A 24,263-nucleotide genomic window follows, 5' to 3' on the forward strand; every position below is an offset into this window, starting at 1 on the left:
TACTCCAGTACTTGTCACTACCGAGTTCGATTTCTATGGTCAACTTCCGTCTGTTCTTATTGTAGTATGCGTAAAATCATCCTCAACAACATTGAGCCGGTGCTCAGCTTGTCTACGAAGGCCAGCGAACGTGTGAGGTGATTACAGCCAGAAGGGCCGACAATGAGTCAGGTACAACAGACGATGTGTATTGGGTAAGACAGAGGATGCAATGGCTACATGCTGAGGGTTTCTACGTGGCGAGTCTACACATACTCTGTACAGACATTCGTTGGGTTATATGAGGGAGAATGTACATCCACCACAATGTCCATGGAGGGGATCCGATATGGTTCTACAAGGCCTCGGGAGAAATGTCACCGAGGGTGTTGAGGTCTGCAGCGCTGAACGCGCTGCGGAGCGAGTGGGTTTCGTCACCGTATTCCGACTGCGATTCGATGTGTTCCTGAAAAAGGGATCCGCTCAGTTCAGAAGATTATGCACGAGCGACCGAACCAAGACTTACATCGAAGTAATGGTTAGCAAGGCTACGAGGAGCTGTGAAAATGGGTCAGGTTACATTCTGGTGAAAAGAACCAGTGGACCCACTCTTCGGAGTCCTCGGAAGTCGGCAAGTTGCACCACTCTGGAGGATATGGTATGCCACGAGTCCAGACCTGAAGTATGACATCGTCAGCGGTGCCGAGCGTGTGCAGCACACAAGTGACGAACCAGCCAGTCTGATGCGATGCGCCCAAGCCTCGGCCGTCGTCAGCATGGAAGAACTGTCAAGCCAGTGAGCGGGTCTTCATGGGGCCATCAATATGCATGACGAACCTCATGGAACCAGACGTAGTCTCTGAAGTGCGGGTCACGATCGAGCTTGGGGTTGCCGCCGTTCGTCGCTCGCCTGCCCTCTGCATCACGGCCAAAGATATGGATCACTCGATGCTGGATCTCCTCCGCGACCTCGACGAGGTTCATGTAGTCCCCGCTGCCAGTCGGGCACTCCACTTGGAGCTCGTCACCGTAATACTGATAGAACCGCTGCAAGCTCTCGATCAGGAGGAAGTTCACAGCGAGCCCTAAGGAGGGGTGAGTGAGGCAGTTGCCAGCGTGTGCAGGATACACGTACAGATCGGGCCTCGCCAGTTCGAATTACCACCAAACATGCCAGACTTCGAGTCTCCGGGCCAGTAGTTGACTTCGTATCGCTGGCCGTGGACATCCATGCCCCACGGCTGGTCCTTATGTCTCTTAGACAGACTGCGCAATGATATGAGCCCCAGGAAATGCGAACAACGAGAGCGATGGACGTACGACCGGATACCGTGTTCGCTGAAAAACTCGTTCTCGTCCAACATCTTCTGGAGAATCTTGACAAGACGGTCCTTGTTAGCGAGCGCGAGCAACCTCCGCTCACCGCGACCGCCGGCTGTGGAACACCGTGAGCACGTTGTCTTGCTTGAATCTGCAATAGATACGCACCTTTCATGTTTGCGACGTTACGCTCCGACAGCTCAGGCCTATTCTCGATGAACCACTCCAAACGCTTTTTGAATCCAGGGACGCGGTTGAGCGTTGCAGGTTCGATGACGCACGTCGCATACAGTGGAATCAGGCCCACAAGGCTGCGGACAGGAAGCTGCATCGTGTGGCCACCGTCGAATTCGATAGCGTCGTAGTACAGGCCGTCTTCCTCACTCCATAGGCTCATTTCTTGCTCGCCCTGGCGGTACGTCATGGCATCGGCGATGAAGATGAAGTGCTAGAGGTGCACGCATTAGAAGGCATCACTTGCTGATGATTTACACTCAATAGCACTGACCTCGAAGAATTTCGAGGCAATGTCTTCATACACTGGGTTATGCTTCGCCAGCTCGAGGGCGATGTTGAGCCTGTATCATTGATCAGCACGAGCCATAATGAGTATGAGTAGATGCATACATGTTCAGACAGTAGAAAGCCATCCACGCCGTACCATCTGCTTGACGGAGGACACCACCTGTCGGCAGAGGCTCGGACCGGTTGAAGACACCAATGTTGTCTAAACCGAGGAAGCCTCCCTCGAAGACGTTGTTTCCACCTTGATCCTTGCGGTTGACCCACCATGTGAAGTTCAGCAGCAGCTTCTGGAACACGCGCTCGAGAAATGCGAGGTCCTCTCGACCATACAGCTTCCGCTCGATCTTGAAGATACGGAACGTCGCCCTGAACAACGTGATGAACGATCGTCGACCAATCAAACAGACAGAGACGTACCATGCATGCACCGGAGGGTTCACGTCGCTGAAGTTCCACTCATACGCGGGAATCTGGCCGTCGGGCTTCATATACCACTCACGCGTGAGCAGATCCAGTTGTTTCTTGGCGAAATCCGGATCGACAACGGCGAGGGGGATACAATGAAACGCAGTGTCCCACGCTGCGAAGAAGGGATACTCCCACCTGTATCCAGCAGGGGTGAGTATATGCGCACCGCGCAATACTTGAACACCTACTTGTCGGGCATAGAGAGGATGTCGGCTATATACATGTGCTTCCATTCCTATATCACAATCGTCAGCATTTCGTGCCGCTGTCAAAATCACTGCACGCACCTTGTTCCTCACATTCTTCCTCTCTGGTGGTGGCGGAGGCTGGGCAGGATCGCCGTTCAGCCATTCATTCTGGACGAACTGATAGTACTGCTTTGTCCACAACATGCCACCGAGTGCTTGGCGCATGATCTGCTGCAAGTCATCTGTCATCGGGCCCATGACAAGGGCGGAGTAGAACTCGTTCGCTTCCTCTCGGCGTTCTTCGATCGCATCGTCGAACATGCCCTCATCCTCAATCGTGGGGTCTTGTTCCGGTTTCCGGCGTGTCAACTTCATACGGACGACCGCACATCCGCCGTGCCCAGGTACGTTGTCGAAGACGTAATGCGCGGCAGACTTGGTGCCGCGCTTTTCCGGGTTCACGAACGAGGGCGTCATGGGGAAGGGGGTACGCGGGCCCTGCTCTTCCTCGGAGCTCGGCGTTCCGCTCTCATGGTGCACGGTGTTCGAGTGTATCTTCGTTGAGAAGAAGCCGGGCTGACCGTCAGCTGGTGGGGACGGACGGTGCGAAGGGATGATATGGTCATGGAAAGCGTCCTTCACATACGGGGTCTCGTTCTGGCCTCCGTAGAGCCTGTGGAAGTTGGTGTTGTTCTCGGTGAAAAGGAGCTCGGGCTCGATGGCATCCATATCCTCTCCATCAGCTGCACCGTTCTCACCGACAGGTGATCCGCTCGCAGAAACGGGAGGTGGTGACGGGAGGCAGTACAAATGATACTTGCCAAAGGTGGGATGAACAGCAGTGATGACCGTGTTGCCCGAGGCACTCATGGCGGGCATCTTGGGTTTCTCCGCCGGCCATGACCAGAAGTTGGTGAACCAAAATTGCGGAACGATGTGCAGTGTAGCGGGGTCGGGACCGCGATTGTAAGAAGTGATACGGACGTAGACGCTATCGGGGTCCTGTTCATCTTTGGCATACTGTGATGTAGATATAGTGAGTTTTCAGACGCATATAGTCTCGGGCGGACCGACAACATACTTCTAGGAAGACATCCCAATAGCGATCCTCGTCGAAAGCATCGGTGTCTAGGATCTCGAACTCAGATACATCACGATCGCGATGTTGGTTCTCCTGCACAAGCTCCTCGTACGGGTAGGCCTTCTGAGGGTATTTGTACAGGAATTTCATGTACGAATGGGTCGGAGTCGAGTCGAGGTAGTAGTACAGTTCCTTGACATCTTCGCCATGGTTTCCCTGATGACCGGTGACACCGAAGAGGCGCTCCTTTAGGATGCGGTCCTGCCCATTCCATAGTGACAAGGAGAAGTTAAGGCGCTGATGGTTATCCGAGATGCCTGCGATACCATCCTCGCCCCACCTGTAGGCGCGCGACCGGGCGTGCTCGTGAGGAAAGTGACTCCAGGCGTCGCCGTTTGCAGAATAGTCCTCGCGGACGGTCGCCTGTAAGATAGTTTGGTAAGACAAAAAGCGTAGCCAACCTAATCGCGGGTCGAACGCACCCATTGCCTGTCGCTCAGATACGGACCCCACCTCTTCCAGTGTAGCTCGCGCTTGCGATCCTGCTCGAGTCGGTACCTCTCCGCGCCCTTGTATTCATCGCGCAGCTGGTCAACGAGCCTAGTCCGGAAGGTTTGGGTGCCCCCGTTCTGTTGCTCCTGCTTCGGCGACGAAGCTGTCTCCGCCTTTGCCAATTTGGGCGGGGCCGGAGCAGCGGTCTGCGACGGGGAGGGCCTGGGTATGTTGATCGTGAGGGCGGGGTCGGACGTCGAGCGAGGCGGCTGTTGCCCGCTGCCGTTCTCGCCTCTGAATATTTTCCCCTGGATTTTCTTGGTCTGTGACATGGCGGGGGAGGGGACGATGAACGACGGAGCGAAACGAACGCGTCGAGGACGGTAGGCGCCCGTCTAGAGCTCTTCTCGCGTCTTGACGCCTGACGTCACGCCACGCGGGTGTCAGCACGTGACCGTCTCAGCGGCCGAGAGAACGCCGGAACGACGCCCCCACGCTCCACACGCGGGGTCTGGCTGCCAGACAGACAGAAGTTTGAACTGGGCCCGCGGGGTATGCTAACTGCACTGGGATAGACGGAGGGAAAAGAAATTGCATTGCAGAGAGGCAGAGACTGCAGCAGAGATATGTACAGATGACGGAGAGACTGAGCAGAGCAGCGGATCAAGACAAGCACAAGAGCAGAGCAGTCGCCTCGTGGTCAGCACAGACAGGTAGGCAGATACAACAGGTGCCAGATTCATTTTGTGTACAACAGCTGGTATCTTCATGTTCATGCAGGAGTTGCGGGAGCAGGGGAGCCACCGCGCGCGTCGTGGAAACCTGCAAACACGTCTTGTCAATGAAGAGATGCCCTCCACGCCGGTTCAACTTACCACGGCCTCGTCCGCGTCCGCGCCCACGGAATTCGCCGTCAGAACCTCCTCGCCATTCTCCGTGCGGCTTGCCACGGAAACCTTGAGGTGAATTTACCTGAGCCAACGTATACCTCTCGTGATAAATGGCACTTACCACCACGGTCACCGCCACGGTCACCACCACGGTCGCCGCCACGGTATCCTCCGCGGAAACCACCACGTTCGCCACCACGGCCTCCTCGGAAGCCACCACGGTCACCTCGGAAGCCACCGCGGTCACCTCTGAAGCCACGGCCACCACGGCTACGGCCCCTTGGGGGCATGGGCCTGAAGCCATCGTCATCTGGATGAGGAACATGTCCGTTCGTCTGCACACCATTTGGCATTGGTGATGGCGGTGCGCTACGCTCTGCAGGAGCTTCAGAGGCGGGTGTCATATCTCTGGAGGTACCGAACTGCGCATGCAGGCTACCGATGGACGGGAGGCCCTGCTCGTCTTCGTCCGCCCAGTTAATCACTCCATTCGTGGTAGGGATTTCAGGAACCTGGCGCGTCGTGAGTCCATGTCCATGTACACGCGGTCTTCAACTGGTATCATACCTCTGTTGTTGTGGTGACGGTAATCGACTCCTCCACAACAGCGTGACCGTTAACCTCTGCCTCGACCACAGCCTCGACGACCTCCACTTGCGCAGGTTGTTCGACAACTTCCTCCTGCACGGGCTCAGGTTCAACGGCCTGTTCCAGCTCGTCTTCTTGCATGAAGTGGAAGCCACCAGTAGGCGCTGCACCAATGACAGAGGATAGTCCGCTAACGGGAACCTCCACAGGCTCCGGAACCTCCGGTTCAACTTCCTGAGGCTCTTCGACTGGTAGCTCCTCGTGTGCAGGAGGGTTCAAGAAGAGTTGGGTGATCTCGACCAGGCGTGAGTCTATGCCAGGCATATGTCACGATGCACGAGAAAGAGAGGCCTAGGGCTACGCACAAGGAACTCCGTGCACTTCGCCTTCTGCGGTCACGAAGTTGCTGATGATCTCCAAGCGGCCCTCACTCTCGTCGCTGAAGAGCCTGTCTGTGACATGGTAGATTGCCATGCCCTCAGACTGTTCGATGCCAAGATTGGTAACGGCTGGGTGTCCTTGAGACAGGAGGTCTCTCAGGCGCAGGAAGTGGATGAGGTCGGCAGTCTTTCGCTGGTACGTGTCCTTAAAAGTAGACAACATGTTATGTCAGACCCCGCAACCTTGTAAAGAGGTATAGCCATCACCTCAGCAGCCGCAACCACCTCAGCCAGACGTTCCCTCTCAGCTCTGGCAGCCTCAGCCTGTTTGACTGCCAACTCTTGAGCAACCTCCGCCTCGTGCGTCTGTGTCGTTTGTGAGGAGGTTATGTGACACTCAATGCGAACGAAGACTTACAATGATGACCTTCTTCACGTCCTCCAACTCTTTCCGCGTCGCCTCCAGACTTGGCAGGGTCGTCAATAATCGCCTCTGATCGTCGTTGAGCTTGTCCGGTGGCAAAGACGAGTACTGTTCGATTCGTGCCTGTCATAAATTTGCAAGACGTCAATGCTCACCCTTAAATGGACTGGACGTTGCATGACAATAAAATGGAGGGACCAAAGCAAGGTGACGCGTCGGAAGCACGACATAGGATCAAGTAGCGAGCGATGTAGACACTCGCACTCACCATCTTCTTTTGTATCTGCTTCAATCGCTTATTGAGCATGTCGACGATGGGTGTCACTTTCAGTGCCGGATCCTCCACCGGTGTCTGAGCCTGCGGTGCCTCAGGCTGCGCGACCAGCTCGGGCGCGACCGAGCCCTCCTTCACATCCGCCTCCGTCGGGGCCTTCTCAGTAAGCGCGGCGGAGGTGGAGTCGGGTAAGGTAACATCGTCGTGCTCAGGAGTTTTCTTCGTGGACTTCGTTTTCTTCCTCTTCTGCGACTTGGAAAGCGGTGCCGACGGGGAGCACCAGGCACGATGCGGACGGTCGGGGTGGTGGGGGTGTCGGACATGGTTAGTAGGGTGTTTTTGGCTGCGTAGATTCTCGTATGAACAGGGGGCACAGATGGGACGCGTACAAGACTACAGAGGCTGGGAGAGCGGTGGTAAAGGATGCGATGTATGCAAAAATCGAAGGGGTCACTCGACCTCGTCACTGACCCGAATGACTTTCCCACGCCTTCAGTGTACTCGGTTACAGATCGGTTCAATAGCCTGCAGGCGCTCTCGCTAAATAACTTGAAGTTGTCACGGTCTCTTGGTTATCTCCGCACCTCGTTGCACCGAGCGACACCGTTACCCTTGCACAGATCCACTAGTCCGTTCAACAAAATTCTCGGTTATGTTCGCCCATGTTTTTTTTGGGAAAGTAGATGTGGGGGCAACGCACTTACCAGCTACAGCCACTAAGTCCCGATGTACGGATGGGAGCGGACAACGACATCGGTATGTCTGAGTTGCCTTTTTCGTATTTGCAAGTTGATTCCTCTGTCGAAATCTGACTATTCCAGAAGAAGTTGAAGAGACATTATTCGAATCTCCGGTGACAAGGGCAACGTCCCGGGTTGGTGTAGAATGCCGCGTTGTCGGCAGTCTGGATCATAACCTCCGGTGCTCATAAATGCCAGCCCCCTTGAGCATAACATAAGACAAGCTGGACCTCTCGCACCTTATCCCAACGCCCTCTGGCGTAAAGCTCCTCAATGGCTCTGGAAAATGACTTCAGCTCGAACCGGCACGCCTCCGCTCTTCAGGAATTCGAGGTCCCCGTCCGGCATCCCGAGCTGTGTTTTGATGACGCAAATCTCGCAGTCGTCACAGGTCGTCAATACTTCCTTGTACACCAGGGCCTACTCTGCTATCACTCCACTGTTTTGAGAGGCCAGGTGGAAGCGCTCCAACTGGGACACGCTCTTGCGCTGGAAGGCCGGCCAGTACTAGCCTTGCAGGATACGCCAGAGGATATGATGTACTTTTTGAAAGCTCTATACGGGTGCGTATCTGCTTTTGAATTCCTCTCGCACTGCATAATCTGCTGACAGACTATTTTCAAGGTGTGCTTTCGGCCTGGAGAGCAAGGAGTTCACTGTCATATCGGCGTTGCTTCGTATGTCGACGAAGTATGGCGTGGACGACCTGCGCAAAGAGGTCATGCGTATCCTGTTGCTATCCTGGCCGACCACTCTTGCCTTATGGGAGCTCCGTGAGAAGAAGGTCACAAATATCCACGGCATCTACGCTCCGCGAACCGGATTGCCACATCCGCTGTAAGTCACGGAGATTCCCATCGTGTATGCACACTTGACCCTGTACAGCTCGATCATCAACTTGGCCCGCGAAGTCAACGCCCCAGAATTGCTACCATCCGCTTTCTACGACCTTTCCCGGTATTTGCCGAGTCAACTTGTGCTCAACCATATGAACGGAGTCGACGGAACCGGTGCTCAAATCTCGTACGAGGATCTGCTCAAAGTGCTCCGGGGGAAAGAACAAGCAACTCGTTTCTTTTCGACTTTCATCGTCGACGAACTGGAAGGTCGAGATCCCAGCGACGCCTGCATTCGGAAGCGCAACATCGTCACACAGCGCGCATGTCAAGTGGCATTCGAAGCCGTCAATTTCGAACTGATCCGCGACGTCAATGGCATGGTGTGCAATCGTAACTCCGACCCTCTGTTCGCCACCGCAGAAAGCCTTGCTATGCAGACGAGGGAAGACGTTCCCGGAGAGGAGAACAGGGCGGTATACAGGGCGTGCGAAGTCTGCCGTCTGGAGTATAGCTCTGTCGTCGACGCGGTACGAGAGGACTTCTGGCGGCGGATCCCGGAATGGTTCGAACTGGAGGTGGGAAACTGGGGCTAAGCTAGCTTTCTGTGCTTCTCTCTGCGATCTTGCTTGGCTTGTGCCCGTTTGCTTGTTGTCCACTTGCTTGTTCTATGACGATGCGTCTCGTGACATTTGCAGTTGTGGGTCCGAATGTAACTTCGTCTCGAACGCGCTTCGTCACGGTGTGACAGGTCGCGTCAATCTCGATGCCCGATCGTGCCTGTCGGCTCTATCCTTCGCCCCGACTTTCTCGGAGTCCCTGTCGCCCACAACACACTCTGAAATGCACGACGAACACCTTTTCGACGATGTTTTCGCATTCTCTGGAGATGAGGATACCGCTCAAGACGGTGGTTTCAATGATTTGGCCGCCGAGGACATGCATATATGCGAAGATTCACCTCTCATCATGCTGATGGACGAACTTGAAGAGGACGAAAGCCAGTTCACTTCCGCAAACGGAGGCGGAGATGAAAACGTCGAAGCTAGCGCTGATGACGATGGAGGCACTAGCTCACAATCACAAACACTACACGACGAAAACAGCGAGCACGGTGTGGTACATGATTTCGAAGAGCAGAAATCGAACCAGACGTGCACCTGCCAGTGGACGTCTCCGAAGAACGGTGGGCCCACTAGTAGTATTCACCGTCATCTAGGTCTCATAGCTCGCCGACAGCATTGCAATCATGGGGCAACTTGAGGCTCTAGTCTTATCAGTTATGGAGCAGCTCGTGGAGGCGCTCGAAGAAGGTGACCGGGTGAAGACAAAGACGAAGACGAAGAGGATCATCGTAGAGCTCGCCGATCGAAAGCGGACGTCTTCGGATGGGTGATCTCTTCCTTCGGACTGCATGAGATGAAACTCATGGTGTACTGGCAGATCTCCAGGAACTCGTACACTGATGTTTCCTCGCAAGGGGAAAGGAGCGAGCATACAGCCATTTAGTATGCCTACATAACTCGGTGACAACTTCATTGCATGCTGTTGCTGAGATTCCCTTGCAGCACAACTCTTTCGAGTGGTCAGCCTCGTACACGAAGCCTTGTCAACTGACATGCCATTGACGAAACGGTGCGCAATTCCGTGTGGGATGACGCATACAGTCAGCATTTGAAGCGAAATCAGGGATATGTATTACAAGGATGTCGGGCTCTTCAATCCCAGGCCGTAGTTGACAAAGTGGGTCGAAGCCAGAGCTCTCGTGCGTGCGTGAAACTGACATTGAACCCCTTGGCCTTCGTGCATAGCTGGTCGATGACCTCGCCGCGACCCTTGGTGTCGGCCGAGCTGACCTGAACGTCGTATGTGATCAATCGTGCAGGACCTCCGAGCATATGCATTCGTTAATAACAGTCCAGCGTGCCTCGGCCAAAGGACTTGTATGTGGGTCAAAACTAGTCATCCACCTCGACGGAGGGGATGCCATACAAGCGAACGACTCCGAGGTTGTCCTTTCGTTCCAAACCGGGTATTCCAACTGACACCACAGGTTAGGGCACACTGATACCAACCGGCGAAGACATCGCACAATTTGAGGTAGATGACTCGCTATCATGGGTCCTCATCGTCGAGAAGGAGGTGCACTTCACGCACAAGTGACATTGCCAGTTGGATCTGACGGTGCGGCATTTCAGGCGGTCTTCCAAACCCTGTGTCGGTCAAGTTCGCCAACCACCCTTCCTTGCCAGGACCTGGGCTCATCATCACGGTGCTCGTCCTTCCCCTTGCCCTTCCTCGCACCTGACGTCTATAGGGCAAGGGTACCCGGACGTGGCGACCCGGCAGCTCGTCAAGACGCTGTCCGACAACCTCCCGTCCTAGTGAGCCCTTACCGCGTGCCCCCAGCTCATTCGTATGACCGCCCACCATATGTAGCATACCCATACTGGCGCTTGTCGACGGCGACGCCTACGGGCTGGACATCCTCTCCGTGTACCGCTTCGGCAGCGCGCAGATGCAGCATGAGCGGGAGAGCCTCGCTGCCGCGCGGGTGCGCTGGCTGGGGATCTGGACGAGCGAGCTGGCGGGGTGAGCGAACGTTCGCCCACAACCGTGCTGCACCGAGAAGCTGACGGGTGCTGCGCGACTGGCCAGGCTGGACATCCCCAAGGACGCGCTTATACCGATTACGAAGCATGACGAGAAGAAGGTGTGTCTGCGCTACCTCATGGATGCCTTGCGTTGCCTGCCGGCCCCCCCTGGGTGCGGGATAAACCCGTTTGTCCCGTTGTGCGAGCGGCCCGCTCATTGGACTGGACGTACAGGCACTGAGTATGCTGCGACGTAGTGGCCTCCCGAAGAAGTGGCGGTGCGTCTAATTGGCATTTGCGATTGCGTCAGATGGGCTGACTGGCCCGTGAGTAGGAAGGAGCTCCAGTACATGCTGCATAACCGGCGCAAGGCGGAGATTGAGATCCTTTCAAGTGTACAAAGGAAGGCAACTATGCCTGGCTTCGTGGACAAGACTCTAACCACCCACCGGTGACGCGGACGTCCTTGACTCGATGGACTACGCGGACCTGGCGACGGTGTCCATGCATACTCACCCCTTGAGCCGCCATGCCTGTCACCTACCTAGCAGACAAGATCACCGCCATCGTGGACAGCTACGCCACAAAGTACGCTTGACATGTCGACGACGTCCGCCACACACGTCTGATGGTTCCACTGGTCGACGGCCTCAACCACACGGTCAAGGCCGCATTCTGACATTTTGGGGCACCCGGGACGGGCGAGTATGCTACAGAGTCTAATGCAGTAAATAGTCCGTGTCGTTGCAATGAATGGCCGCATTAGAACATATGTTACGAGTCCGATACTTCAGAACAATATATGACGGTGTGCTACGATATATGCACGCATGTCAGAGTCAATCCGCGCCCGCGCGTCAGCAGGACAAACGACAGTTAGATGTCAGTACTAGTATGCCGTATCGATGCAATGCGATGCGATGTCAAGTCCGAGAGTGTCCGTGCCGCACCAATGTGCTAAATGCGAAACGGGATATGCAATAGTGTCCAAGTGTTGTGTCATCGAGACGAGGTCATGACGCCAAGGCGCATGCTCACCGCAATGCCGCCTAGCTTAGCCATCGAGGCTGACGGGGGCTGTCCGGGCGCTCAAGGCCGGACAGCACTGGCGACGGTGTGGGCCTGGCTGCCCGAGTCGCGTTGGCGGTTGATCAGCAGCTCGTGCACAGGGCCTGTGATGGGTGTGGAGACGTCGCTGTACGTGGACAGGGTCGTGCTGGCGGTGGTGGTACGCGAGATGGGCGTGGGCCCCCGCTCGAGCGCGCCGACGACGTCGGCAGCCCAGAGGATTCGGACAACGCCACGGAGCCGGACGCGGCGTCCGGAGGTCTCGGAGTCGTCGGAGGGCTGTGCGGCGCGCGGGAGCGGCGTTGGGAGGAGCGATTCGTGCGTCGTGGACTGCTCGTCGTCGTCGTCATCGTGGTCGCCTCCGTGGCCATGCTCACTGTGCGGATTAGGTAGGCTGGCCATTGAAACCTCGGCTACGTGCGTCAAAGGCTGTAGGATCGTAGGCTGTGCCACTGCTACTGGCGGTTGCACGGTTGTTGAAGGCTGCACGACTGATGAAGGTCGATACGACTTGAAGTCAAACCCGAAGTCTTCTTGCCGCGGTGTAAAGTCGTAGAGCGTGGACGAGCGGACGCTGGGAGGGCTGGAGAAGGAGTGGGATTGCGGGCGGAGAGACGGAGGCAGGAGCGCGACGTGGCTCTCCTCATAGTTATCTTGTTGAGGAGACTGCACCAGCGACGACGTGCTGTGGTTCCGGTCAGCCCGATCGTCCGACGCTGGACCCCGTTTATACTCCTGCCCTTCGTGCAAGTGCGCGGCCTTGAGCTTGTTGCGCGCAATCTGCAGCTGGCGCAGGACAGACAAGAGAACGATGACGAGAAGGAAGATGACCACTGCACGCGGTGCGTCAGATGTCGATGGTGTGCCCAGAGCACACGAAAGACTCACCGCTCTCTACTATTATGGCAGCCATGGCCCCGGTACTGAGTCCGGAGCATGTGGCTGCGCTGACGGCGGCTGGCGTAGACGCGAGGAGTGCGAGGGCAAGGAGCTGCATGGTTAATAGATAGTCGTGAAGGGCGGATTGGAGGTGGGAAAGGGTATAAGACAGGCGGGAAGTGGGCAGCAAGCGCACCGCAGCCGCCTTTTGACTGGAACGCGGCGCAGTGAGAAGGGCTAAGTATATATAGGCGCGCTCTGTCCTGCACGAGATCCTCAAACGCTGCCTCTCGCGACCGCCGAATCCGGTCTGACGTGGCCGCCGGCGCCCGTGCCGTCTCCCCAGCGCAGAAAGTCGGATCCACGGGGAGAAACGTTCCCGGAACGGGGAACGGGGAACGCGGAACATCACGCACCGTGACGACGTGTGACACCTTCGTTTATAGTGCTGCCACTCTCCTGCGGTTGCATTATAGTAATCTATAGTAATTGACCGTTCGGATCTTTATACGTAGTGGTTCGTAGTAATCACAATGTCTTGTGGGCCATTGTTTGGTTGTTAGGTCACAACGCACTACGCAGTGGATGTGGTTAGCCAATTAAGGGTATTTCCTGATATGGAGAATATGCCCAATCAGGCAATGCTCGCTGGGCCACATTGGATCACGTGCTGAGTGCTGTCCCCGCCAGTGAGTATGAACCTGTATGAACGTCAAGTTATTAATAGCTTGTGATTCATCTATGGCAGTGAAAATACACCTACTGGTATTCAGTAGTCTATACTCTGCTGATGCTAGCACGATTGGGTTTTTGCAGCTTTATGTGTGACAGAGTCGGGACTCGGTGTATTAGTAAGCATTCTAGTAAGTATCTAAGTCCGTACTATTGACTTCCGGGTTTGGCAATTCGTGCTTATGACATAGGCCACTACATACGCTTTGCCCTCTGTCACTATGTGACCAGCGTTCCTAGGGGCGTTCCGCAGAGGCGTTCCCGGAACGCGTTCCGGGAACGTATCTCCCAGTCGATCGGACGTTCTCCCCAGCGGTGGGCAGCGATGGCCCTGCAGAGAACCAACAGAGACCCATGGGAGCGCGGAACAGCGCGAGGGCGGCAGGTGCGACCGTCGCCGTCTCGTCTCAGCCTCTCAGCCTCTCAGCCGCGGTGCGAGGCTGTGGTCGCAGTGGTGGCGTGGCATCCCGCGGCCGCCCACGCGTCGGTCACGTGCAGACGCGTCGCGTCGCGTGTCACGGATTATTAGGCGCGTCGCGTCTCGTTGATTAGGCGGACTCTGAAAGCGCGTCAACTCCGCACCCGCTTAAAGCTTCCCCTTTCCGCTCTGCCTCTTTTCCTCCAGTCCCTCGACCATCCTCGGCCACGACATACCTCCCGTCCCTCTTCAGCCTCGGCCTCCTACCCCTGGGACATCACTCAAGTCGCTCAACACCCTGTTAGTCATGCCGGCTACTCTCCGTTCCACGCGCAACAGCGTTTTGGGGAAGCGTACCCACCACCAAAGTTCCGTCGACTCCTCCTCAGCCGGGTCCGCTTGCGATGGAGGCGTCGCTCTTCCAACGCCTGATCCTAGTCCAGATCCAAAGCGGCCGCGCACCTCGACGTCGTTCCTCGACGACGACGGTAATAAGGAGAACATTCCCCCGATTGTCTTCACCGTCCTGAATCGATCCCCATCCGCGCGACGCGTGCGTCGATCAAGTACAGAGGGCTCGATCTCTCCGCGTCGTAGTATGTGCTGGTTTTCTTCACAGACGATGACACGTGTCTGACACCCTTTCAGCGCCACGACGAGCGGCGTCGTCCGCCGACTTAACCGCGTCACCGCGCACACCTTCCTCATCCTTCAATGGTCTTTCCTTGGCTACTCCTCCCCCGTCGCCTCCCTCGGCGCTGCTTCCCCTTCATGTGCGCGTTCGTGCCCTACTGCGTGCTACGTCCAACGGCCTCACAGGCATGTCAGGACGTACGTCCGAGCGCGCCGTGATCGAGAGTTTCTTCGCTGCCTTCGTCTCCGGCGACCAGGGTGATCGTACCTCGCTCTATATTTCGGGCTCTCCGGGCACGGGCAAGACCGCTCTCGTGAATGATGTGCTCCGTGCATGTCGCTCCGAGCTAGAGTCTCAAGGCACGAAGGCCATTGTGATTAACTGCATGGCGATCAAGGGTGTCGACGCGATCTGGGATAGTGTTGCGGATGTTATCGACGAAGGGCAATCAAACAGTCGGCGTCGACGAAAGGCGAAAGAATCCTCAGCCCAGCGCGTGCGGCGTCTGCTTACGACTAAGAAAACGAGATGGTGCGTCACGAACGGGTTGTGGCTCTCAATCATAGCTGATTATCCCGGTCTCATAGCATCGTCGTTCTCGACGAGTTGGATCACGCTATATCCGACGACCAATGCCTTGTATCGTTGTTCACATTCGCTCAAACCCTCAGCGAACATCTGCGTATGATCGGCATCGCCAACACGCATACGTTGACATCGTCCGCCACGACCGCGTCGTTGGACTCGGTGAAGTCTGTGAACACGGTTCACTTTGCTCCATATGCTTCACAGCAGTTGATGGAGATCTTGACTTCCCGACTGTCACCACTCTATGATGACGCGGATTGTGGGGATCGAGTCAGGCGTTTCCTACCTGCGCCCGCGTTGATGTTATTGACGAAGAAGATAGCATCGCAAACGGGTGATGTCCGTGCTATCTTTGAAGTCCTTCGCGGTGCGATTGATCTCGCCCTCGCCGATGTCGTCTCCGACGACCCCCTTTCTGCCCCAATGGCCGTCGTCACGCCCACGCATGTCCTCGCTGCACTCAAAGCCCAATCATCACCGAATGCACCCGCGGCAACGTCTGGGTCTGGCTCGTCCGCGGGCGCGAGCGAACTTATCACCAAGATTCGTGGGCTTGGGCTCCAGCAACGCCTGGCACTTCTGGCGCTCCTGCTCGTCCGCAAGCGTGTCGAAGCCGGGCTGGCACTCTCCGGCTCGCCTGCAGCTGGGTCTCCATCTAAGCCCCCTCGCTCGCCAGTGAAACGGACTCAATCCGCATCAGCTGCAGTCCCTGCCGCAAGTGGCTCCGTCGACGTCGCGCAGTTGCATGCGTTCTATTCGGCCATCCTTGCTCGGGGTGATTCGGCGGTCTTCACGCCCGTGTCGCGGAGCGAGTTCACCGACTTGTTGGGCCTGCTCGAGACTGTTGGGCTCGTAATGCTCTCGACTGGACGTGGCGGCATGCCGGGCACACCCTCCAAGACAGGCCGGAAAGGTTTCGGCCGATCGTCGTCTTTTACGGTTGGGGCCAGCAAGGGGAGCTGCCCAGAGGTGTGCTTCGTCGCGGACGTGCGTCTTGACGAGGTGTCTCGTGGTCTCGGGATCGCGGGCGCTGGTGCGGAGGCTGAGCCTCCCGCGGATGCGCGCGAGGAGGAAGTTCGCGCCATCTGGGAGCGTGAGCGTGCGAGGATCGCCCGCGAGGCAAAAGCGTCGGCTCGCGCGTCGACCTCAGCGGACGTGTTCGAGGGTGCCATGGAGGTGTAACAGTGCTCCATCTCACCTGCTCAAAACTTATCCCTCTTACAGTCGATTTGTCGTGCACACGCTACCTATACGTCTGCTGGTCCGTTCCTCTCATCATTACCCATCATCGACAATGTTTCAGTACGTATGCATGCATCATCTCACAGTATCCCACATATTCCCCTAGTCATTTCCTTTCACGTGTCATATCATGTCGGTGCTCAATGCTCGGGACTCTGACACTGGTCCAAAAGTGCTTGTACAAGTAGGATAATTTCTCACGTCATCATCGTCACCACACTAGTTGTACTGTTTCCACTCGTCATGTATCGTTCGGAGAATAATGAATACCATTTTGTGCGAAGTTCGTCCTGCTACAACCCAATTGCAACAATAGATCCAGGTGAACTAATCAATTGGGAGAGCTATCGTCATTTGCGTATCCACCACTCCGCGACGTCGAGGCGGGTGACGAGGTCGTGTAGGCTTCCTGTCACTCCGTCTAGACGGGAAAGATTCGCAAGCTGCGCTGCAACATCCTCCACGGCCTCGCGAGAGGTCCCAGAGCCTCTCTCTACGAGAGCTCTCAAAACCTTGATCTAAGTGCGCCCGGCTCAGCACATCGACAACCCTACAAGTGGCAGTGAAGACGTACCAGAGTCAGCGTTCTCTTTCTGAACTTCTCCCAGAGGTCCTCGAGGAGCGGCGCCGCCTGGTATTCCTCCAAGCGCCCTTGGTATCGGTCCCCGGCAAGGACGGCCAGTTCCAAGACAAGCTCAAGGCATCCTCGCAACACGTCGCCCACCGCTTTCTGGCCCGAACGCAGGAGACACGCGCTGAGGATGTCGTCGAGGACGGAGGAGTGGTAATCCGCAAGCACAAAGACGTCGGAGAAGCCACCGGGTGGTCTGTTCTGCTCGGGGACGTTGAGCTTGGCGAGGAAGGCGTCGAACCTGAGGCCGATGGCGCGGTCGTAGATGTACGAGGACAGCGTTGTCACGAACGCGGTGGCGACGAAGCGGGCGTGGAGGAGGAGTTTGTTGGTTTGAAATAAGGTCGGGAAGAGCGGCGAGGTGGACCGCCTGGTTATTCGATACGTCGCAGACATGGCGCATGTGGCTGTTGCGAGACAGTCGTGTATCAGGGAGGGTTATATCCTCAATCGGTCGGCGGCTTACCTCGCATGAGCCGTAGGTTGAACGCGAATATCCGGTGGTACTTAGAGAGCGCGTCGGGTGTTATCACGACGTGCAGAGGTCTTGGTGGTTTGTAATCCATGTACAGGAAGTCAAGAGCCCTAGAGCAATGTTAGAACGGGGACAGCAGAGGTTGGCAGGGAGCCTACTCGATAGCTGTACGATAGTCGTGAGCCGGTGCAGGAAATATGATGTAACGTGGTGCTCACAAAGAGGGTCCAGCCATTTCTCCTTTCCAGTACCAGTTGGAAGGTCGCGGATGGCAAATCCCAAGCGATATTCGGCTTCATGTATGATGCTTTCTTGCCTCGGAGGGAGTCCTGTTTGCTCGAACGAAAGTCCGAACGAGCTCTGCAAAGAGTCGTTGATCACGGTGCGCAGGTGGAAGCTCAGCTCCGGTACACTCGGTGGCCAGACACTCGCTGCCGTCAAAGCAGGCGACAGCCCCACTGCCCAGTGGCCGTCCGCGAGTGGTGTGCTGGCTTCTGCTTTTCGATGGCTTGCGGCAGATGCCCGCGTGGTAGAGTTTGGTGGGTCGTCAGAATCGGAAAAGAGCGCGGCAGACAGCCTTGACTTGAAGGCATGGGATGTGAGCAAGAGGTAGGAGCGGAGAACGGACAGATGAAGGGGGAGACTGAGGTCGGTCGGCGAGAGAATCAATGTGACCAGAGCACCTGACAGCGCCTCCATATGATGGGCGAGAGGAGAGAGGACGAGAGCCGTGAGGTGCGACAGAGTCGGTGTCAAGGATGGCAAGGTGGACGGGAAAGCGTTCATGAACGCCTGTAAGTCACCCACTTCTGTGCTATCCGTCTGAGACGCGGGGGGAGCGAAGAGACCGAGGTTTTGACCAGGGGTTAGGTCAAAGAGGGCAAAGTCCTTCAACTCTTCCCTGTATTCACGATCTGGAAGGGGAGGGTCGGCCTCAGAGTCTCGGTCTGGATGTTGTGCAGGCAAGTCAACTGGCCCGAGCGATCCTTTACGCCCAGTCCAAGCGGTTGCGACGTCTGCATCTGTCCAAAACCAATGGACATCGGGGCAATCTTCGCGATACCCGTGCAGCAATGGATGGTCTGGCTGCGCTTCACGCAGAAACTTGAGTGACCTCTTCGCACGGGGGAAGGCACTGGCTAGTGCCTCCTGTATAAAGACTGGACAAGGTTCGTCGGCCGGCGGATCGTCGTAAAACGTTTCATCCCGTTCATCGTCAGGCTCCTCGTCGAGGTGGTCAGTGCCATAGAGACCGCTGTCGTGCATCGCCGGATCGGTGTTGTGTGTGGGCGACATATTGTACCCGACCGACTGGCTAAGTTGCTGGAAATAATCCTGAGAGGTGACAGTCAGAATATAGGCGAGGATGGCTTGCAGCGCATGCGGCGAGTGGTTCTCTAGGCTTTCATCCAGCTGACGATATATCCTGGACAGAAGGTCCACCACCGTGGTGGGCAATGGAGAATACACAGACGGCAGTTCATGCATGTCCTACGCAATGTGTCAACGAGCAAGTAGAGTCGGGCTGCGATGGTACTTACTCTGTTGCATAGAGCTGCCAGTGCGAGTAGTATCTCTTCTGTCGCAGCGTATCGCATCCACACAGCGACCAAATCAAGTGTGTCTTCCGAGTTGGTATCCCATCGCATCGGCTTCGCTAGTCGTTTCCGTAGAGAATCAAGCACTGAAGAAAGCGCATGGATGAATGAGTGAGTGACTTGAGCAGCACGCCCACGCCTTGATCATGAGAATGGTAAGTGTACGCAGAAACCTGATTCTTGAGCACACACATGGTATTGTGAGACTGGGTCAAGTTCTCAAGGCGCCGCATTAAGGTCCCGATATTCACGAATCGCTGCAGTACACTGCAAAGTTCGTGAGCCGCGAGACTCGACAACAGGGACGACCACCTCACCTCTCGCTGATGACCTCATCCGTGCCAATTAAGACGATTTTACCCCTCGTCCCTCGCGGCACGGCACGTAGGGTGAACTGTTCGGAACGAGGATCCCAAATATGTGTCGAAGAGGACATTCCTGTCAGCGTCAGATGAAGGGATTGTATTAGTTCGCTGCCGGAAACGTATACTAGTGGCTTTGCGGAATCGTGTAATTGGGGCCTGACACTAGAGGGTGTCAATCAGTCGCTATACATAAGGATGCGAATCAGGATGCATACTAATGGCGTACAGATGCAAAGACCCGAGTGTCCTGCTGCGACAGAAATGCAGAGGGTATTGTGCGAGAGTTGAACGAACTCCGCAGCGTTTCCCAAGACATCAAGCAATGCTATAGAACAGGTCAGCGGAATTTTCAAGCAACAAGAATTCTCTGTATACCATACTGTTGCTCTTCTCGGTTGCTGCCTGCTGCCAGATATCGTTCTGAACTTTCCGGCGAGCTTCTGCGACGGCCCACATGTCTTCTGCGAGCGCTTCGACTTCCACTGGTAGAGGGTATGTCACATTGAGCGAGTCGCGGGTCCGTTGCATCAGTTGTATGGTGTCCATGATTGGGTTTTGCGGCTTGTCCGTAAGCCGCGGTACGAAGAATCCTGGATGGATTTCAGGCAATGTATCCAATTGCGATGTTTCCAGACCCTGCAGGTCCGGAAGGATTGACTCTGCCATCAATATTGACTTCCACAGGCTTAACCTGTGCAGCTTTGTGAGAAACCGGTTTCCAGGCCATGACTTAAAGACCTACGCGGTTGTGGCGGAGAGGATCTGGTCACGGTGGTGGCGCAGGACAAGATCGTGGCGCGTACGGTCACGGCCCGGTGTCACGGAACGCGTCCTGATCACGAGCGGTCTGTTGATCAAGGCGCCTGCGTCCGTTGGGCGTTCCGCCAGCCTCGTTGCCTGCATTCGTCCTCCCTCCATCGCCCCCGTCGCATACACGCCGCCCAACGGCCATTTCTTGCATACTTCGTCGCGGGGACCGTCTGGCTCTGCAACGTCGACGCGCACCCTCTCGATGGCCACCCTCGCCCGCAACCCGCTATCCATGCGACCGCACTCCCAGCACCACGCAGTCGCCCTCTCGCCATATCAGGGCACCACAATGTCGAGGAAAGCATCCACAAGCGGCAAGAGAGCAAGATCCCCAGAACCAACCAAGGACGGCGAGTCATCGCAAAGCATAAAGCGGTTGAAGGCCGTGGCCGCGCCTCAACCTCCCCCACCGATCACCCGCGAGGATCCCCGCGAAGAAGCGAGGAGAGAAAAGGAACGCAAACGCGCTGAGCGCGAAGAAGAGTTTAGGATCAAGTACACGCGTGCGTTTCCGCACTGGACGTTTCATTTCGACTTGGATACCGTGAGCCCCGAGGTGGCGGCTCTCAAGGATAACCTCGAGCGGCGAGTGAGGCACATGGGTGCGGTAAGTCGTCACTTCCATTCTGAGGCTAGCACAGGATTGAGCAGCTGTTTCGCGTCTCTTTCTTGCCTCCGAACATATAGGCAGTCGAGGACTTCTTCTCCAAAGACATCTCTCACCTCATCACCTTCGATGCGGAGGGCTCCGAGAAAGAGAACACTACCCAAGCGTCGGCATCCGCGACACCCAGTTTGCTCCTTAGTCCGATCAAACTTAAGGGACGGTAAGTACCAAGGTCAATCTGTAGGACACCATGCCCATGAGATCCAGTGATAGAGCGACGGGCGACGCGCCCATGACTGCCTCCGAGCGGATTGCGAAGAAGGCCCTCTCCTTTGGCATCAAAGTATGGTCGCCCGCCAAGCTTGAGAGCGTCCTCGACAGATGTCACGCGCCAGCAGCGTACAGCACCCGCGCTCCCAACGCGCGCGGTCAAGCCACGACCAGCCGTCCTCTCACTCGCTTGCTGGAAGAGGAACGCACATACGGGACGACGAGCGAACGCGATCCCACTCAACGACGCCATGGCTTCACATACTTCTCGAAAGGCACGTACTTCGTACTCGTCGAGGACATGCACCAAGAACTCGCGACGATCGCCGCGGCCGAGTATCCCATTAAAAGAGGTCGGGATGGGCAGGAACGACCATCCTGGCCGGTGCTGTATTGCCATCCCCTCGCGCGCGGGCCTTTCATGCCGTACGACGAGAGGGAGGAACGGAGACGGGAACGCGCCGACAGGATGGACCGAGAGCGGGAGCAAGAGCGCGCACGGCGAAAGGCTCGGCTGAGGGAGGAGGAGCGCAGGCGGCAGGCGCAGGCCCTCGCGAAGCAGCACGACCTCCGGCGGTCCGTGTCCATGCACAACCTCCACCGGCGCGCGAGCTTCCCCGACGCTGCGTTCGCGATGGACGGCTTCGTCGACCTCGACGCGGAGTTCGGCGACGGGGACACGCAGTCGGCGAACGCGTCGGGGTACCTGGCGAGCGGCGCGTACATGGCGGCCTCGGGGAACAGCGTCGGCGTCACGTCGACGACGGGGACGACGTCCGCCGCGGGGAACACGCTCCGGAACCTGCAGCTCCCGCCGGGGCTGAGGGGGAGGCTGCAGCAGCAGGTCGTCACGTCCAGGAGGGTGGTCAGCGGCGCGGAGAGCAAGGAGAAGATGGGCCCGCCGCCGAACATCCCGGAGAAGCCGAACATGCTCCGCAAGAGCCGCAGCACCAACACGCTGAGGCTGCCGAAGCGCGAGGAAGGCGTCAAGCCGGGCTACTGCGAGAGCTGCCGCGTCAAGTTTGACGATTTCAAGACGGTGGGTGCACTTTCCTCTTCTCCGTGTGCTTTGCGGGTGCTGAACGCGGGTGGCGGGGCTGTTGCAGCACATCAGCGGGCGCCGGCATCGCAAGTTCGCCGCGGACGAATCGAACTTCCAGGCGTTGGACAGGCTCCTCTCACGCGTCCGCCGCCGCCCGAAAGCGGAGGTCGAGGCGGAGAAGCACGAGTGGGCGCTCCGGTTCAGCGGGGGCCACGCCGACTTCGACGACACGGACGAGGACGCGACGATGCTGCCGAACGCCGCGGCGGCGAGCGACGACGACGTGAGGTGGGACGACTGGGTCGAGGACGGCGAGGAGCTGTAGGTGACACGCATCGTCGCCATTCGATCCCGTTTCGAACGACATTATGCGAGCGCGGTTATTAGCCTCGATGATTAGGATGACATCACGGACCTCATCACGTACGCAGATTCTCTGAATGATTCCCTTGCATAGTATGATACACCATACAGTGACTGTACGTTGGTTCCATTGTACAACAGCCTGCATACCGCATTTTATCTATCTCTGTCCTCCCGTTGAATTCTCGATGTCCACCCTTACAAACCGCGTTGTCTGTCCGAAGTTACTGGAAAGGTGTGTTACAGGAAAAGTGATATTGGAACCTGTTCGGATACATCAAGACCAGTTGTGAATGTGAAACCGCTGGGATGGAATACAATGGTGGTGGGGTATAATTTCGAAACAGGTCGCTACAGCCGTCAATGCACAATTTAATATTCTCCCAAAGCCCCGCGCCCCTCGTGATCACTCCGCCTTCTCGGTCACCGAGACGGTCAGCAAGGTGACGATCCCGTCCACAGCGATACCTACGCGTCCGACCGCGTCAGCACGTCGGGTCGCTTGCAGCGGGGAACAATCGCAGCCGCGGACGTACCGTGGTTGACGCCTGCGCTCCCTGCGGGCATCAGGCCCGTGACGTTCTGCGCGACGGTGTAGTACGAGATGCCGTCGAAGGATTTCAGGCCTATCGCATGGGCGACGAGCTGGTCACTGTACCGGAGGACACGGACGTTAGTCGGGTTCAATGTTGCGGAGGTGGGCGTACCGTCCGATGTTGTACCCGTCGGGGACGATGTCGTGTCCTGTCTCGACATCCTCTTCCTTCGATACTCTGCAAAGAAAATGTTTATCCGTGTGTTCTGTACGGTGAGGACTACAACTCACGCGAGGAACAGCGCGCCGCTATCCGCCCCAGGACCGTTCTGTATATAAACCCTGCATGCGCATCAAGTCAGTATCGTCGTCTTTCCAGGTGACCCCCGGTGTCTAGGCGAAGTATCGATACCTGAAGTGATTCCCGCCGATGAGACTCTCGAGGCAAGTGCCGATCTCCGAGCTGCCGTAGTCCTGTCGGAGCTCGATGGTCTGGTTCACCCAGCCGTTGCCGTCGCCGAGGTTGGCGGAGAAGGGGGAGCCGAGGTGGATGTCGAGGCACTCCTCGGAGCTGCAGACGAAGGGACACGGTCAGTTATCAGTGATCGTGCGCGAACGCTTGGATCGTCACGCACAAGCCAATTGCGCGGGCGTAGTTGACGATGCCGTCGAGGCCGCTGTCCACAACTTTCGGGGAGCTGAAGCCGGAGATGATGACCTAGTGACCGTTAGATGGTCGCCCTCCGTGCGGCAGGCTCGGTCTCACGTTCAGAGGCTCTCCGAGGCCGTTGCCGGTGTTGTCGAACATGGTGCCTCCGCTGTCGAGAGGGCTGTAGAACGCTGCTGGCGGACGTGTGAACGGGCTCTGCGTGATATCTGAGTTTACGAGGAGGTCAGCGGGGTGGGCAGGCGATGCGAGGGCGGCGACGGTGAAGAGGGCGAGCTGCAGGACGGCGAACATCGTTGCTTCAGCGAAGAAGCTGTGTCGGACGAGGCAAGCGAAGAGGACGCGAGTGGGCTGACACCGTGCGGCGCATGTCTAGTTGCTTATAAGGGCGTCGGACGTAGTCATTGATCGAAGAAGCACACGAAGTCGAAGCTAAACTAGAGAGAGGCCGTCGCCATTTCCGGGCAGCCAGGTGGATGAGCCTGAGGTGCTCATGATCGCCCGGGGCGGCCGCGCTATACACATGTTCGGATGGAACATGGGCGAGGTGAGGTAACGGC

At 56.9% G+C, this 24,263-nt stretch overlaps 9 protein-coding genes across 9 annotated transcripts; 4 read left to right on the plus strand and 5 right to left on the minus strand.

Annotated features, from left to right (window-relative positions):
* Positions 1-30: 30 nt before the first annotated feature.
* Positions 31-4,465, minus strand: B0H18DRAFT_975626 (Six-hairpin glycosidase-like protein). The gene is made up of 15 exons (XM_048044087.1): positions 4,044-4,465; positions 3,562-3,984; positions 2,580-3,500; positions 2,481-2,527; positions 2,242-2,427; positions 1,927-2,190; positions 1,808-1,877; positions 1,468-1,747; positions 1,300-1,414; positions 1,115-1,245; positions 817-1,064; positions 712-764; positions 589-656; positions 506-537; positions 31-445 (listed from the first exon to the last, which is right to left on the minus strand). The coding sequence occupies exons 1-15, from the start codon at positions 4,383-4,385 to the stop codon at positions 335-337; spliced, it is 3,291 nt and encodes a 1,096-aa protein (XP_047899014.1). The 5' UTR covers positions 4,386-4,465; the 3' UTR covers positions 31-334.
* A 162-nt stretch (positions 4,466-4,627) lies between these two features.
* B0H18DRAFT_975628 (uncharacterized protein) lies at positions 4,628-7,032 on the minus strand. The gene is made up of 9 exons (XM_048044088.1): positions 6,897-7,032; positions 6,604-6,861; positions 6,330-6,458; positions 6,179-6,277; positions 5,897-6,116; positions 5,511-5,842; positions 5,065-5,455; positions 4,929-5,009; positions 4,628-4,875 (listed from the first exon to the last, which is right to left on the minus strand). The coding sequence occupies exons 1-9, from the start codon at positions 6,930-6,932 to the stop codon at positions 4,826-4,828; spliced, it is 1,596 nt and encodes a 531-aa protein (XP_047899015.1). The 5' UTR covers positions 6,933-7,032; the 3' UTR covers positions 4,628-4,825.
* A 590-nt stretch (positions 7,033-7,622) lies between these two features.
* B0H18DRAFT_926865 (uncharacterized protein) lies at positions 7,623-8,781 on the plus strand (the record flags this gene model as incomplete). The annotated part of the gene is made up of 3 exons (XM_048041642.1): positions 7,623-7,912; positions 7,974-8,186; positions 8,235-8,781. The coding sequence occupies 3 exons, from the start codon at positions 7,623-7,625 to the stop codon at positions 8,779-8,781; spliced, it is 1,050 nt and encodes a 349-aa protein (XP_047899016.1).
* An 869-nt stretch (positions 8,782-9,650) lies between these two features.
* Positions 9,651-11,234, plus strand: B0H18DRAFT_1092154 (Spo11/DNA topoisomerase VI subunit A; the record flags this gene model as incomplete). The annotated part of the gene is made up of 13 exons (XM_048032314.1): positions 9,651-9,693; positions 9,754-9,820; positions 9,875-9,893; positions 9,914-9,928; positions 9,997-10,050; positions 10,108-10,194; positions 10,244-10,327; positions 10,384-10,406; positions 10,438-10,569; positions 10,625-10,777; positions 10,844-10,898; positions 11,014-11,057; positions 11,114-11,234. 13 exons carry the CDS (start codon positions 9,651-9,653, stop codon positions 11,232-11,234), a joined length of 897 nt encoding a protein of 298 aa, XP_047899017.1.
* A 171-nt stretch (positions 11,235-11,405) lies between these two features.
* B0H18DRAFT_975635 (uncharacterized protein) lies at positions 11,406-13,154 on the minus strand. Its single transcript, XM_048044089.1, has 2 exons — positions 12,736-13,154; positions 11,406-12,680 (listed from the first exon to the last, which is right to left on the minus strand). Exons 1-2 carry the CDS (start codon positions 13,133-13,135, stop codon positions 11,869-11,871), a joined length of 1,212 nt encoding a protein of 403 aa, XP_047899018.1. The 5' UTR covers positions 13,136-13,154; the 3' UTR covers positions 11,406-11,868.
* An 899-nt stretch (positions 13,155-14,053) lies between these two features.
* On the plus strand, positions 14,054-16,432 carry B0H18DRAFT_412107 (uncharacterized protein). Its single transcript, XM_048037969.1, has 3 exons — positions 14,054-14,472; positions 14,525-15,041; positions 15,098-16,432. Exons 1-3 carry the CDS (start codon positions 14,184-14,186, stop codon positions 16,278-16,280), a joined length of 1,989 nt encoding a protein of 662 aa, XP_047899019.1. The 5' UTR covers positions 14,054-14,183; the 3' UTR covers positions 16,281-16,432.
* Positions 16,433-16,625: 193 nt separating this feature from the next.
* B0H18DRAFT_975638 (Spc98 family-domain-containing protein) lies at positions 16,626-20,207 on the minus strand. The gene is made up of 11 exons (XM_048044090.1): positions 20,152-20,207; positions 19,785-20,100; positions 19,625-19,734; positions 19,362-19,571; positions 19,237-19,311; positions 18,988-19,183; positions 17,665-18,937; positions 17,605-17,611; positions 17,438-17,556; positions 16,915-17,378; positions 16,626-16,858 (listed from the first exon to the last, which is right to left on the minus strand). Exons 2-11 carry the CDS (start codon positions 20,073-20,075, stop codon positions 16,691-16,693), a joined length of 2,913 nt encoding a protein of 970 aa, XP_047899020.1. The 5' UTR covers positions 20,076-20,100; positions 20,152-20,207; the 3' UTR covers positions 16,626-16,690.
* Positions 20,208-20,314: 107 nt separating this feature from the next.
* B0H18DRAFT_975639 (uncharacterized protein) lies at positions 20,315-22,931 on the plus strand. The gene is made up of 4 exons (XM_048044091.1): positions 20,315-20,826; positions 20,907-21,046; positions 21,094-22,135; positions 22,203-22,931. The coding sequence occupies exons 1-4, from the start codon at positions 20,422-20,424 to the stop codon at positions 22,461-22,463; spliced, it is 1,848 nt and encodes a 615-aa protein (XP_047899021.1). The 5' UTR covers positions 20,315-20,421; the 3' UTR covers positions 22,464-22,931.
* B0H18DRAFT_412142 (uncharacterized protein) lies at positions 22,779-24,115 on the minus strand. The gene is made up of 7 exons (XM_048037970.1): positions 23,803-24,115; positions 23,672-23,754; positions 23,449-23,607; positions 23,328-23,378; positions 23,209-23,274; positions 23,038-23,153; positions 22,779-22,969 (listed from the first exon to the last, which is right to left on the minus strand). The coding sequence occupies exons 1-7, from the start codon at positions 23,995-23,997 to the stop codon at positions 22,908-22,910; spliced, it is 732 nt and encodes a 243-aa protein (XP_047899022.1). The 5' UTR covers positions 23,998-24,115; the 3' UTR covers positions 22,779-22,907.
* Between the last annotated feature and the right edge of the window lie 148 nt (positions 24,116-24,263).

This window comes from Fomitopsis serialis (assembly GCF_022376445.1).
Source record: "Fomitopsis serialis strain Sig1Antser10 chromosome Unknown B0H18scaffold_4, whole genome shotgun sequence".
In the NCBI taxonomy this organism is placed as follows: Eukaryota; Fungi; Basidiomycota; class Agaricomycetes; order Polyporales; family Fomitopsidaceae; genus Fomitopsis; species Fomitopsis serialis.